The sequence below is a fragment of the Mixophyes fleayi genome, chromosome 5 (genome assembly GCF_038048845.1).
Source record: "Mixophyes fleayi isolate aMixFle1 chromosome 5, aMixFle1.hap1, whole genome shotgun sequence".
Classification (NCBI taxonomy): Eukaryota; Metazoa; Chordata; class Amphibia; order Anura; family Limnodynastidae; genus Mixophyes; species Mixophyes fleayi.
The window spans coordinates 21,814,708-21,831,341 of record NC_134406.1 but is presented as its reverse complement, the minus strand read 5'-3'; the positions used below and the strand labels follow the sequence as shown (position 1 = coordinate 21,831,341).

At 38.7% G+C, this 16,634-nt stretch overlaps 1 protein-coding gene across 1 annotated transcript in view; it reads right to left on the bottom strand.

The window, feature by feature from the left end:
- The window catches only part of CALCR (calcitonin receptor), a 241,844-nt gene that overhangs the window by 120,131 nt on the left and 105,079 nt on the right, over positions 1 to 16,634 (bottom strand). Inside the window, exon 2 of the mRNA XM_075211802.1 lies at positions 6,296 to 6,381. Coding sequence (XP_075067903.1) covers positions 6,296 to 6,373 — 78 coding nt within the window. The 5' untranslated portion in view covers positions 6,374 to 6,381. The remainder of the gene's footprint in view (positions 1 to 6,295; positions 6,382 to 16,634) is intronic.

Below are 16,634 nucleotides of genomic sequence, written 5' to 3'. Positions count from 1 at the left end.
TATTAAGGGCTTGCAAATACAAGTTCGGACTTGGTCCAGAAAGTTCTGTAAACCAGAAATAAAACTTATGATAATCAGTGCTGTATAGTGATTATGTCACATGCACAGAAATGATCATGAAGTGCATCCTCTTACAGTCACTGGGCCTGACGTCGCGTAGGGTATCTTGCGTGAAATAGCTCTGCGCATGCCCAGAAATGGACATTACGCCAATAATTGCAATTGCATGTAACTCATGTCCACAACTGACACTTACGGCTGCCTATGACTTAGAGGTGGAATGGGGGAGGGAAGGGCTGGATTATGGCAGCCCAGTTACAATAAGAGAGCTCCAATGCAGGTATGGTTGAGTCAAGTCCTGTGTTTGTCATAAGTACCTTTGTTTTCAGGCGCAACTTTTACAGCCATTACCGATCAGGTGTAAATGCCGACTGATAGTGATGACTAAAATGGCATAGTCTTTCAATTAAAAAGAACATGTATGTGTGCCACTAGCTATCACAGGGCAACTGTATGCAACTAAGATATACTATAAAATGAATTGTGGGCCTGATTAATTAAGGAACGTAGATGGCAATACGTTCTGTATTTTGCATATAATCGATCTGCGAGTGTCCAGAACCGGACTATACGCCTGTGAACGCATCAACATCAATTCCCCTTTGAGTGAAAAGGACCCTTAGTACAAGCTCTGATTTCATGGGCGGATCGGGGAGGAGACTGGGCGTATGCGCGTAGTCAGTGTACAGTGAGAGCGCGCCAAGCTCGAGCACACACAGCGGTGTCTGATTTAAGCTTTGGGCATCTCGCAGCTCTGTGTTGTTGTGTAGTATCACTTGCACCAGCTACAGGTCAGGTGTAAGTGCCGTGTGATAGTGATGACGGCTGTGTATGCAGCTAGAACATGTGTTTGCAATCAGGTGCAGCTGTAAAAATGCATTTTGTGTACAGTAATCATTCATAGCATCCTAATAAATGTATTTTATGGGGGCAGGGAAATAAAAGAAAAAAACTTTTTTTTTAAAATGTTTTTCCCATTAATTGGGCAGCACGGGGGCTCAGTGGTTAGCATTTCTGCCTCACAGCGCTGGGGTCATGAGTTCATTTTCTGACCATGGCCTTATCTGTGTGGAGTTTGTATGTTCTCCCCGTGCTTGCGTGGGTTTCCTCCCACACTCCAAAAACATACTGGTAGGTTAATTGGCTGCTATCAAAATTGAGCCTAGTCTCTCTCTGTCTGTGTGTGTGTTAGGGAATTTAGACTGTAAGCCCCAATGGGGCAGGGACTGATGTGAGTGAGTACTCTGTACAGCGCTGCGGAATCAGTGGCGCTATATAAATAACTGGTGGTGATGATGATGATTAATGACTATATAGCAGGTGACATTAATACATGTATTTATTTTTCTATGTGTTCTGCTGGGTTTTATATTCCACATACGCATTGAACGTATCCTGCAGTGTACGGTCAATCACAGCAGAGCGTACTATACCTGTCTTCAACGAGAGACGTTTCTTCTTGCAGCTGTACACAGTTGTGTGCATTCCCGATTTACGTGTGTTTAAAAAAAAAATGCTATTTACAATCATTTTGCCTGCCTTAATGAATCAGGCCCTGTACAGTACACATTGAAATCATCTTTATTCATGTAATTAATGTAAAATAAAAAATTATACTTGAAAATATTTACATAAATTATTATATCGCTAGTTGTTATTTTACATTTTGATGAAATTAAAGTTTTATGCATTCCGATGTTAACTTTTATTGTACTTGTATATACTGCAGCCTGTTCTGTGTGTCTACGTAAATCAAGTACTGTGTAGGCGGAGCGTGCGTCCGCTCAGGTTCAAGTTGTAACGTATCCTGACATATGCCTGGATTTCAATATGGTCGGAACTACGCTCAAGTTGCAAGCTCTTTTTAAACAGCTTATGTGCAAATTGTGTTCAGATATGAATCATGAGAATCACTGTTACACAAGGTATTGAGGAGGGGAATGTTATACACACAAAAATTATCACTGAGCTTCTCTTCCTACAGTCACTATGAGGAACACTCCTACAAAAGGTAATGGGAATTGGAGAGGAGTGTCATATAGACAGACACAGTCACCAATTGTCTTCTACACTGTGGGGAGTGCTGCTACACAAGTGAATGAGTGTCTTACACACAAATCACCAAGTGTCTCCTCATACAGTCACTGTGAGGAGCACTGCCACACAATGTAATGAGGAGGGGATTGTCCCGCACAAAGACATGATCATGAAGTGTTTCATCCTACAGTCACTGTGAGGAGCAGTATTGCACAAGATAATGAGGGCATTATCATACACACAGATATGATCACTAAGCACATCCTCCTACAGGCACTGTGTAAAGCACTGCTAAATAATACGCTGGAGAGAGAAATTACAGGAGATGTGTGCTTTGGTGACAACCCATATGACTACAGCTATTACCTGACTGCAGCTATCAGTACCAGGAGACCTTTGAATTTGGCAACCAAGAGTGAGTGGGTAATTCAATTCTGCCTTTGTACAATGAATGTGTCATTCAATTGGACAGGAGCAGGGACCAATACAATAATTTGTCACAATCATTACGCACTTTCCTGTCTATAGCAGGGAATGCTATGCTTAGCCATTGTCCTCCAGCTCTGTTTTTCCTAACCTGACCAGCCACTGTGACCAGGTAATGGTGGAGTCCTTGCTGACTAACTGGGGAGGGGGGGGGGGGGTACTGTGGATGGAGAGTTGGTTGTCTCAAAAAGGTTCTGATGCTTTAGCTGTGAATGTGCTTCCTATTGATATAATATTAATTCGATGAATCTTGATTCAAGTTAATACAAGCTACTCTCGCTATTAATGACATTACATAAGGTTTAGCAGACAATGATCTTAAATGTACTTGTCATGACCCTGCAGTCTCTAAGTGGGCATGTCAAAAAGGTGTTTTGTGGGCTTTCTGTAGCCCTCTTCCTTCTAATTTAACTTAATCACAACCTTTAAAATACAGATGGAGCAGAGTTTATGTCATCATTGCACAGGAGACTGCAATAAACTGAAATATAACAAGCTAACACAGCAAAGATAATCACATTTAGAAGATAAGATTAATTATTCTTCTATTCTTAATAACCACATTATTCTAGTAAGTAAGGCTGGGTACACACCATAGGCAAACCAAGGGGGGTTTCCTAGTGCCTGGAAACCCCCTCCAAGCCTTGGGCAATGTATAATTGAGGTGGCTGCACCCTGCCCCAGCTTCACACGGCTCTGCTTGAAAAGGGAGAGCTGCGTGCAAGTAACAGTAGTGCACGCAGCATTGCCCATGTATATTATGGGGATAGGAAGAGTTGGAGAGCAGCCAAACACTGTCTAATATTATAGCCATGCCCCCCATGCATGATGGTCAAGCCCACTGGTGGCATGGTGTGGAAACAAATCTTGCGTTTGCCCCTGCACACTACAGGGTTTTTAGACGATTACCGGGCCAATTACCCGATAAACGACTGTTCGGCCCGATATCGCACTAGTGTGTAGGCTGCAACGATGAACAATAATCATTCCAAAACTCATCGTAATGTTTCATTTGATTTTTAAACTGCACTAAAAATCTCATTCAGTAATGGAACGATGTTGTTCCAATCCTGCAGTGTGTACGCACTCACGATGAAGATCTCCATAGAGTGTGCAGAGACACGATCTTTTCAGCAGATGGTTATGACAGATGAAGAGCACAGATCTAACGGTTAATCTTGTAAAACGTGTATAGTATGTACACATGAATCGGCTGCTGATCGTGACTTGTTTGTTTTGTTTTTTTTTAACAGTCGTTGGTAAAATCGTTGTAGATAACACATTGGTCGAAAAAATTTCTGTAGTGTGTACCCAGCCTAACTAGCCGTATGGCAACAGACAAATCACCCCCACTATTGTGCATAGGGCAGTGCACATTAGTGGATGTATGGGGCAATGTGTATTAATGTTGTTTTGGGGCATTGCGTCTAACTGGTGCTATGGGGTAGGGTATATGGGGCACACTTTATTATTGGGCATAGGAGCACTTTAATTTACTGTAAAGAAAGCGTTGTGAGCATATGCACAGTACAATGTCTCTTGCACTTTATAACCTATTTAATCCTCAGTAAATAGTTTAATGGATTTATATAAAACTTGTTGTGTCTTCTCTGTCAATGAGCAAAAATGTGAGCTAAGTGTTAAACTTGGAGATGCACCTTTCACATGCACTTGGTTGCAGAGCTTTCTCAGAGGGGGAACAATCTGGGCCTTGGTCCTAAAGTGGTCTAAAAGAACAAATCTATTTTTAGTGGCGCTGTCATCAATTAACTATGTCCCCATGTGTAGAAAACAGGGAGTCTCCGTGATGCCCCAACACCCTTATGCTAAAATCCTTATCTCTAAAACAGAGCTCTACGGAAGCTGTTGTGTTGAGGATTAAGGACGGCTTGACGTTGCTGCATGGAAAATGCGCAATATTTTCAGTGATCCAACTGTCAACTTCAGGTAAAGGAGGGACTCCTGGATTAGGGATCCCCTATTTGTTGTACACGGGGAACTTAACGACAACTCCACTGAAGATGGAGTTATTCTTTAAGTTTCATACTAGGGGGTAAATGTATCAAGCTGAGAGTTTTCCGGCGGGTTTGAAAAACCAAATAAATTCTAGTATCATTTATTTGGTACATTCTACAAAATGACAGCTAGAATCTGATTGGTTGCTATAGTCAACATCTCCACTTTTCAAACCCGCCGGAAAACTCTCAGCTTGATACATTTATCCCTAGGTATTTTTGCACACAAAGGAATGAAATGAAAATGTTATAACTGAGGAACATAAAACATTATTGTAGTACAGCATATCTCACCTAACATTCATGTACTGTTCATACCAGAACGATTTTGAAACTTTGAATTACATGTCAACACTTTGCTAAATTTCAGATTTTGGTGAAATTTATAAAACTTACATAAATATACAAAAAAGTATAGATGGGCCGAAAACCTTATTTATGCACCAAGCCATCATAAATAATTCCAGCTCAATATGACCTTGTGAAGATCCTGCTTAGTCCTGGCGGTAAATGTATCAAGGTGCGATTTTGAAAATCCAGCGATTTTCTCGGGAGAGTTGAAAGTCGCTGATGTATGAACCTGAGATTTCAAGTAAAATCGCCAGAGATGTGTTTTTGTCAAAATCGCTATTTCAAAAATCGATAGAGATCAAAGTCTCGACTGTTTGCCACTCTAGCTATACAAGTCTCAAATGTATAAAGCTGCGATTAAGCGAACTTTCCCGAGCTAGCTTTAAAAATCGCTACATACAACACTCTGCTTCCTAGCTGCGTGATTAGTAAACACATCACTGTTACACTGCCCTGCCTATACAGCAGGAGGTCCGGCGGCTGTCAAAAGTTTAAAAATAGATAAATGCTCAAAAAAAAAAAAGCGTGAGGATCACCGGCCAAGCACTATTAACCCTAGTGCTGTCAGCCTAGTGCTAGTTACGTGAAAATCGGGGAAAAATTTTGCGTGCGGTCTTCCAGATTTTCACATAACCAGCACTAGGCAAACCAGCCGGGGTGGGTGGACTTATAGCAGAGGGACACACGACAGGGGTCCCCCTTCCATAATGACAACCAACCCCAGGCTGTTCAGCGATGGTCTGAATTCCCTAGGGAGTGGGGTCCGCAAAAAAAAGTAACGGCCCCCCCCCTCTAGGAATAACCAGCCCAGTGCTGAAAGCACTAGGGCTCTTCCTACACCCCTGGGTGGTGGGTGTAGGGTAATTTCGGCGATTATAATGTGAAACAAAGAAACGGACGCCATTCTGTTTTGTGGAACTATAAGTCCCAGTCATGCCAGGGTGCCATAAACAGTGTGGGCATGCTGATGCTTCTATAACTGTAAGCACCAGCATATTCATGGCAGCCGGGTCATGCTGGCACTTGGAGAACCACAAGTGCCAACATGGCCTGACACCCATGGCTGGCTGAGACCTGTAGTTCCACAAAACAAAATGTTAAAAAAAACACAACACACTCATTAAAATCACATTCCTAGAGGCGTTTTTGAAGATCAGAAGAAAAATCACAGCTTAATACATCTGCAGACTTGGGGACTAAAATCGCGGGTTATCGCTCGCGATATGCCGTGATTTTTAAACGATGGGCAAATCAGAGTTTGATACATTTACCCACAGAACTTTTATTAAATGAAAATAAAAAATAATATTTGGATACATTTTAAAAACATTTTGGGAAATACTTACAATTAAAAGAACAATTAACAGTAAGCAGCAATGGTTTGTTTTTTCCTCCACTGTCTCTTTAAGAAAGGAACATTCCATAGCTGTTGCTGTAGAGAATGAAAATAAAATTTGATTAAAATTTAAGCATTTTGAGTTATACTTTCTTTACTTTAATGCAGAGTATATTTGTATAAGCTTTGTCTGTGACCATCCAATTAGCCAGCTATTGTTGAGCTATGAATCCCAACATGTGCTGTAACTAGAATATAATCCAAATTTTGTATTAACTAGAGTTATAGAGATGAAGTTTCACTAATGCTGGCAAAACTTTCCTTAAAGAGCAAATACACCCACTTTATACAGTCATACATATCAAAATGTGCAAAGTTTTTGTTAAATAATATACCTAGCAACAATTTTTTTATTTGGGTCCCAACTGGTAATATTATGATTTGTGAATTGTTACTCATTTCTATGCTGCTTTAGGGGCCTTTTTCGTTAAGCCATAAACCATGCAAAAATAGATTTTTCTGTATGGTTTAGACATGTTTAAATATCACTTCTATCTAACAAAAGTCAAAAGCAGGAGATATCCAACATACCTACTGCATTAGGCTAAGTTTTGCATTAAACCGCATTATTTTCAATGGAGGGGTGCGGTCAGGGGCAAATGCAGGATTGTAGAGGGGGGTTTCCACACCACGCCACCAGTGGGCGTGACCAGCATACATGGGGGCGTGGCTATAATATTAGACAGTGCTTGGCTGCTCTCCCACTCTTCCAATCCCTATAATGTACATGGACAAGGCTGTGTGTACTACTGTTAGGTGCACACAGCTCTCCCTTTTCAAGCAGAGCCGTGTGAAGCGGGGGCAGGGTCCAGCCACCTCAATTATACAGTGCTCCAGGCTTGGAGGGGGGTTTCCGGACACTAGGAACCCCCCCCCCCCTGGTTTGCCTATGGCCAATTTAACAAGCACCATAAAGCTTAGATTTCAGAGATTGACCCCAATGACAAGCGCCATCTGATCGCGCTCTACAACCTTCCTGCTCTCCCCTCCGGTAACTACTGCAAAATGGCTTAAGGTTGCGCATGCGCTGTAAGGACTCCGGATCAGAACCCGGAGTTGTTAGGTAAGTAGAGTCATGACCAGGACATAGCATCCAATAAGAGAGATGACATTTTGATAAATGGAAGCGGAATATCATCCCTTATCATTGCTATAAGGGATTATATTTAATGCTGGTCATATGCAGCCATTAATAGATAGGTACCTTACTGAGATAACAATATTTTCAAAACAATTCTGCAAAATATTCACATTGTTGTATGTTTACAGTAGCTACAGAATGTTACATGTTTCACCAGCAGAATTTGACATTATGGCGGAATTCAATTACAAGCGATGTCACGACTGAGCGGCACTTGATGAGTCTATGAGGGATGTTAGGACAGTAAAACATAGCTATGAGGTGCCAGTAAAAGTTAGCTATGTTATACTCACCTGGAAGAGCGCGCAGGCTCTAACCATGCCAGGTACCAACGGTACTTCGTTATTAATTAAATCCCCCCCACTGTGTTCCCAATCTTACCCCAACCCCACCACACAGCAGAATGAAATGACTGTTGTTGAATTAACTTTATTCATAGGCTATAATTTCAGTAAATTTATAAATGCAGTATGTAATGGAACTGTGTGGAATATTGAAGCAAAAGTGCAATTCTAAGCATGTTTGGCTGAAACTTCACCTCTGAAATGGCTTGTTCTACAGAGGAACTGAGTGTAACACAATTCTTTCAGTAAATAGAAAGCTTTAACTATTCACAAATTTTGTCAACCAATTTGGTATTTTTCAACTAAGTAGATATTATATTTGTTAGTGGCCTCATAAGGATACCAGTATATTTGCAGGGAATCACCAGATAATGTATTCCAAGCTACAAACACATTTTAACCACCTTGGTCTGTGTATGCACCAGTGGTGGAATTAACGGTGTATACAGTGGTATGTCATACCGTCACTTCTTCTACTGCCTTCATTGTAACACAATCAAATTCCATTCATTTACAGTCCCATTACATTTTTCATACCGCCACTTCTAAATATCTACTTCGACCACTGGTATACATTATAATATCAGTTCATAAAGTGTTCATTCAAACAGTAGCTTATCCTAAGGATAACCAGTCAAACCGTTGATGAGGTGCGTTTACTTAATCTATCCAATCATTAACTAATTTGCTATATAGACAGTTACAACCATTTGCTCAAGTCCTCTGCCAGCTAGCCTCTAATGATATCTAAGCACTGGAAGATCAGACGTGTGATAGAAAGGAAGGACAGCTTCAGATTGGATGGCTGGAACACTCTTTCAATGTGGATGAATTTATTTGAATATTTTTAAGCAAATTTATCAGCAAACTGCATTTAGTGACATTAAGCAAACCTTCATGGCATCATTGTTTTGTTCTCCAAGACGATACTAAAATATGTTCAATTACAGCCACATTCAGGACAAGCACAGAGTGATTTCACGCAAGAGACGCTACCCAAAATGGCATACATCTCACTCGGCATCAGCCCATTTATGTGTGATTATTCCTTGGTGTGTTATCTATCTTTCTTCCAACAATCAGCATTCTTTTGCCTCTAAAAGGATTCACTCTTCAAATGCTTCTTATTCCCCATGATCCTTTCAATACATGGACGCCAGTGGAAACTGTGAAGCAGAGTCAACTCCCTTGTACTGTATCTAAAAGTTGACATCATTTATTTTGAAAGAACCAACATGAATTGTTTACTACACTAGAACTTTCAAACCTGGTTACATCAGATATTTACTACAGCCATGGTGGTTCTGGGAGTGTAGTCTCTCGGTTGAAAGGCTGAAGGACATGGTTAACCCCTAGATACCATGTGCAACTCGGTAGCCAGGATACAAATGGAAAATATATTTAAGGTCAACCACATATTTTTAAAAATGTCTTCTCCTTTAAAGTACACCCAACAACTATTCAAAGTAGAGCTGCTTTTTGGACCGAACCAATATTTCTGAGAATACGGCCGATCAGTTCAATCGTTGCTAGCGACACACCTAAGGTATTACGCCTCAACCTCATGCCTCAAAGATACCGCTAGCACATAGTGCATTGATAGAATGAATATTGCCTACAAAATTTTGTATCCACCTTATATATGCAATATTTTAAACCTTACATAATAGGAAACAATTGTTGCAGATAATTTTACACAAAATAAAATAATGCAATAAAGACAGATAATAAAAGTTAAAAAAAATAGATAGAATTTGCTTTTTGAGCTCTTTTCTTTTGAAATCTCTGTCCATAAAAAGTGTCCATTGCCTATGTTTCATTTTGTATACAAATACAGTTTGAAAGAGAATACAAATGACAGCATGCAGAGCTATGACCATTGGGAAATGCCAGTTGTTGATGTTTTGGTCAGGATGTGAGGATAAAACGATCTATGTTTACAATGCATCAGTGGACACCTGCTCACTCGGCTGTAACAATAAACACATGTTCCTGTATGTGTGCTTTACAGACAATGCTGCAAACAAGCACATGCCATTACAGACAGGGATGCTTAATCCTATTCCTTTTTCAGTTACAGGTTTCACAAGTGTGAGAGCAAGCTTCTGGAACCAATTATTAATGAAAGAAGTGTTTCCATTTAAAGGAAGAGTTGTCAACTTTTTGGAAAATGTTATAAATGTGCAAAATGTTTTGCAAATACAACCTCTATCTAACCTCTAGTGTAATTATTTGCTGGATACACTCTTTAGTAGAGTGTATCTAGTACTTTTCAGCAGCCTCTCCTTTGGGGGAAAAGACATAGGGAATTGGTGGCAATTGGGAGAGCTGTATACAGACAAGCAGTGTGAAACCATCGGAGGCTTGGATTATGTGTAAAGCACCCCCTGTCATCATGGGTTTAAAATAATGAATTATTAAAAATGAAACTCCCTGAAGAGACAGTTATTTAACACACAAAACAGTAATGACAGTGTTCTTTCAGAGAAAAATACAATGTAAATACCAATATTTCTAAAGGAATTATTTACTTAATTAAATTAATACAACAAATATATATTTATTGATGGATTTTGGATCCCGCTTTTGAAAATCTCTAAATTGTATAGGAATCATATAAGTCCCTACTTTTTTTTTAATAATATTTGGCCTATGTTCCATAAATCTGGCTTTGAGTTTATATATAGTACAGCCCACATATTGTAGGCCGCACGAATACTCCAGAATTTCACATTCAATTGTCTTGGGAGTAACTGTTAAGCAGTTGAAAATATTAAAATTTTCCATCCTCTCTGTAGCAATAAGTTCCTTTTGGTCTAATGAAAACTCAGAACCAATTTTTTTAAAAAAATAATGTCTTACCTTTTTAAAAAATACTGTTTTTTTCACATAAAATTCTATCAAGAACAGAATCCTGTTGTAGAATAGGATGACATTTGTTTATAACATTTCTAATATGATTTAGTACATTATTATACTTTTATATAAATGATAATGAATCACCAATTTTTAATTTATCTTTAGCAACCATTTTGTTATAAATTAAATGTTGATCTCTTTCTAAATTTTATATTTCATTATTTGCAACCAAAAGAAGATTCTCGGGATGAAAAGAACTTGAGATTTAAAAGAGCTTAGTAATTGCCTCCTTTGTTCTTCATAATCTTGCTCAGGGAAACAATTTCTCTTGATCCTTCTGAGATGCCCTTTCAGGATATTCGCCCGCCATAGTTTATCATGTAAATTAATGTAATGTACTTAATTATGAGTGTTCACTTTTTTGATGAGTTTTTGGTCAATATGTTATTTCCTACTGCAGAGTGTGAGATCCAAGAAGTTGATATATGTTGACTGACACAGGGGCAAACCTTGTCCCCATGGCCATCCATGAATCTGCAAATAATATTGATGATTAAAAGCAAAATAATTATATTTAATTCAATTAAGAGGTCACAATGTCTTTCTGTGATCCCAGTAATTTTTTTTGTAAGAAATAGTACTGTTTGAATATCTTCAACATGTATAATGTTTGTAACAATGCTTACGCATCATAAGTTAACCAATCATAATCCTTCCCGCACACTATATGTCATAATATTTCTGATGTGAGAGCACAGAATGACAATGTGGCCTTGTAAAAATAAATCAACATAAGGTGAAATTCAAAGTGGATAAATTGATCCCGGATACGATCGGTTGTCCAGGTGCATTATCTAATCAATTATGGATTTTCAGTAAATTAATTAAATTAAAAAAAAAAAATGTGTGAACACATGGCCATTTGAACTGTATGCTGCTCTCTCCTTAAAACATCTGAGGGATATTGAGTGTTTTTTTGGTCTTGCTCCCATTTTTTATATTCTGGCTGAGGAGGTTAGTGTCATCTGAGGGAGTGATGACCATCTCCACTTTAGTATTAGATACCTGTTTTGTAGAAAACAATTGTGTTTCTGTACATACAATTCCTTTATGCTATTATTTACTTTTGATATATTTCTCCCATTGTTTTCAAAGGTAGATGAACCTTTTTGGTAATAATAAGTTATGAGCTCTGTAGCAGTTTTTGTCATGAAAGCATTTTTTATTGTACTTTTCAATAATTATTTTTTTTTAAATTAATCTCCCACATTATCATTCACACTTTTATCTCTTTCCTTATATATCAATTGTTCTTTAAAGAGTCCAAGTAAAATCTTCAATTCTTCTATCTCCTGGTCAGTCTTATATAATTTAGTTTCCCTTTATTTAACCAACAATCTCATTAATGTAAAATAACAAAAAGAATAATAATTTAAGTAATTATTTCACTAAACAATAAATTCTTTATCAGCAGCAAATGTTTTATAACATCTAAGCCTATGGGGAATGCAGTTTTCATCTATGTATTATTGGACTGTCAAACCCTCCCACCAGAGACGCATTTCATTTTTCAAGACAACTTTCGATACAGTGAAATGATCTTATAATAATCATTCTGATATGCCCGCCTTTGTTTTATTTTTTTGGTATAACAGTTCAAAGAAGACATGATTAATTCAATACATGTATATATGCAGAAAAAAATTGATTAGGGTCACTGATACCACAAAGTATAATAGCTACTTGAGGGTCATCAACAATTGTACAAGAAAAGCACATACTCCTTGTCACGAACGCCCAGCCTGTCCCAGATACAGCAATCTGAACAGCTGGCCGTGACTGGCATCACCTTAGTCACTTAACAATGAATACTCCTTTTCTGCCACCACAAATGATTTATTATGGTCTCCTTACGTTCACCAGAACCACTTATTAATGTTTCACACTTAAATCATATTCACATGTAGCATGAACCTCCCTGGGCTTCGCAAGTTCACAAAGAATCACAGAGAACACAATAGATAAAATTTATTTAATCTGAAAAAAAATGGTTCCAGGGGTTAGTAACAAAAATTAATAACAAGACATACAATATGTTTGCCCAAATAGGTCCTAGAAAATAAAATAGGAAATAAAATCAGAGTCACTACTTACTAGTTAAGACCTGGTGTGTGAGGGAACACAATTGAGAAATATGAAACATTTCAGTCTTTAAAGAACCCCTCATGAAAATGCACACATTATTGTGTAAGGCAGAATATTTTAAACCTTTTTTCCACATAGCTCTTACCCCCCAAATTTGGAGTTTACCTGTCAATAAGGACAGATTGATCTCCCAAATGTCACAGGGCTTTCAAAGTGAGCTAGGGATGTCCTGAGATCGTGAATTTTCACAGGACCTTGAATTCTCACCTCTGCTTGTTTTGCTTAAGTGGCTAGATGGTTTACAACTTTGAAGCTTCAAATTCCTCCAAGATCCTTATCTATCCTTGGTCTGGCTAGTTTCAAAAGACTTGCACAGGTTCAAACTCATATCATCTAGCAAAGCACACGTTGAGATTACATTACAAGTTTACATACAATATACATTGTCATACATGAACTCAACAGAAAATAACAATCAGTTATTAGATATACTACATAATTTCCACTGCAGCTCCTCCTCATAGTGCTATAAAATATTGAATTATTAAGAACGAAAGTCCCTGAAGAGACAGCAAAATTCTATGTGTGGTGGCACCCCCTGAAAAAAAAAAAAAAAAAACACAAAAACTAGTAACAACAGTTCTCTTTCAGAGGAAAAATACTAAAAATATGAATACCACTATATCTAAATGATAAGGATAAAAGACAATGACAAGCTAAGCCAAATAAAATTAAGATAAAAGTATATATTTATTAATACATTTAAATAAGCAAACTTTAATACTAAGGTCTAAAAGGATTGATCCTCACCTATAATTAAAATCAGTCAAAAATCAGGGGTTTATTTACTAAACTGCGGGTTTTAAAATGTCGAGATGTTGCCTATAGCAACCAATTAGATTCTAACTGTCATTATAGAATCTACTAAATAAATGATAACTAGAATCTGATTGGTTGCTACAGGCAACATCTCTTTTCAAACCCACAGTTTAGTAAATCTAGCCTTAAGTGTCCATCAGGATTACAACAATGAGGGACAAGAAAATGTTGCAAAAAAGTGTAGTCGAAGACAAAAATAAAGGGCCACCATGTGTCAGGCACAAAAATGGCTATTTTTTTGGTTCAATGATCTAAACTAAAAATTCATTATGAACATTTTAGTAGCAAAAATGATAATGACAATATAGTGATGATAATATAGGTATGTCTAGGTTTATACGGATAGCTATAGTTATGTCTGATAGTATATATAGATTTTTTGAAAGACTGCAGGTGGATAATTTTTTGGCACAGGAAATATGCTTACAACACCTTCAGCAAGCACAGACGTAGGGCTTAATTATATTAGATTGTAAATGGTTAGAGAATTTTCGCTTTTACTTGGCAGTAAACACCACGGAAAAACACATCTTCATTTCCTTAATTTAGTATATAGCTTAGCAATAAATGTCCCTTTTACGTGAAGCGTTTTATCACTGGTTTTGTGCGGTTATCTGCAATATAAAGTGAATTATCCGCACAAAGCAACAATTTATTACTTTCAAAGTCAATTTACTACTTTCAAACAAGTAAATGAAACCTGTGATATTTAAGGAACTTCCTAATTTTAAGTCAGCAGGCGGTAAAACTGTGTAAACAAATCTTAAATATTTGTGTGAGGAGGTAAAGGCCTATTAGAATTTACGGTTACATAATTTTTACCCATTGCTGCAACGTGAATGAATTAGCTTATTTGACCCTGGGGGGAGGGGGGAGGGTCAATTCTTGACGAGCCAATTGGAGCAGGTTTTCATGGTTTTCCAGCCAAACAGACGCAAGCCACTCTGAGTGACTGTTCATGTGTTGACTCCTCACACTCATTTATGCAGAGGCTCCACTAGGTGCAAGTATTTTTTATTTATTTTTTCTATTAAATTACCTCAAAACAGAAGTCAAAATAATTCATATGTATTTAGGAGAATAACAGAGTGGTGAATGAGGGATATAGTTAAGTAGATATTTTAAATAAAGTAATACAACAACCGGTGTCTGTGTTTCTTACCATTAGATTTAGAACTACATGTTCCGGTGGGCCCGGGCCACTAAGAAATGCTGGTGCTTGTAGTTACACAAATTCCTGCATGCTAGGGCAGCCATGAGTATGCAAGTGATTGTAGTTCTACCAGCACCTACATGCACAAGCAGACAATGGTATCCAGGGAATGCTGGGACTTGTAGTTTGCCATGTACTTAATTATTTTCTCACTTTAAGCCATTACCCTGGCACCTACTGTTAGTGTGATGGATAGGTCTTAGATCTCATTGCAAGATTTACATGTAAGCAAATTCTACCCCATGCTAACCAGGCTGGGGCTGGTGTCACATTATGAAAGGGGAACCCCAACCTACAGGTCTCAATCTGGTGTTGGTTACCACTTTTGCTGAGCCTGTATCTGGAGATTATTATTATTATTATTAATTTTTATTTATAGGGCGCCACAAAGTATCCGTAGCGCCGTACAGGGACAAACAATGGCACAGTACAAGGTGAAACAGCACAGTACAAGTAACAGTAAGCACTATAACTCTGGGGGCTCAGGCACAGCATGAAAGAGAGGGAGGGGAAAAGTGAGTATAGGCAGGTAACTATGGCCCAAGAGATGCGTCATACTCTAAATAGGTCATATCTCCAAGGGGCTTGCTGGTCCTTCATGTGCACAGCCCTACTGCAAATGACTTGCATGTCCCAATCCGCCTCTCCAGATGTTGGGGTCCACAAGTTTAAGCTATGTTGAACTCAATATTCTGATTTCTTTAACAGAATTTTGCGGACTGTAGATTGACGTAGATCTATCAAAGGTCAGAAACCATTACATTTCCTCTGCTGTATGGGAACATGTATTCCAAAATTCCTTTCGTATGTCACAGTGCCTCAATCATTCGTAAATGCTCGTAAAATTAATCAATCTGTTATATCTCACCCTGGTGAGGCTACATACGATGTGGCCTTCCCACTCTAAATTTTGCTGGTGTCAATGCCATATGGCAGGAGATCTACTTCATATTTTCTGGTCTTGCCCTGTTATACAAAAGCTCTAGCAGTAGTTCCCAACCTTTTTCGACCAGTGAACCCATTTCTATACATTGTACCCCTTCTTTTTAAAATAGCTGTTTTTAAATACTGACACTTTTGATCACTGCCTAAATACTTGTATTTTATGGTGGCTGCATCTCTGACATTCCCATTCTTAAGCTGTCTCTCCCTTTACACTTTCTTTTATCTATGCCCCATGCGCCATCTTCTCCCCTGTCTCTCTCACACATCCTCCTGCACCATCTTCTCCCCTGTCTCTCTCACACATCCTCCTGTACCATCTTCTCCCCTGTCTCTCTCACACATCCTCCTGCACCATCTTCTCCCCTGTCTCTCTCACACATATCCTCCTGCACCATCTTCTCCCCTGTCTCTCTCACACATCCTCCTGCACCATCTTCTCCCCTGTCTCTCTCACACATATCCTCCTGCACCATCCTTTCCCCTGTCTCTCTCACACATCCTCCTGCACCATCTTCTCCCCTGTCTCTCTCACACATCCTCCTGCACGATCTTCTCCCTTGTCTCTCTCACACATCCTCCTGCACCATCTTCTCCCCTGTCTCTCTCACACATATCCTCCTGCACCATCTTCTCCCCTGTATCTCTCACACATCCTCCTGCACCATCTTCTCTCCTGTATCTCTCACACATATCCTCCTGCACCATCTTCTCCCCTGTCTCTCTCACACATCCTCCTGCACCATCTCCTCCCCTGTCTCTCTCA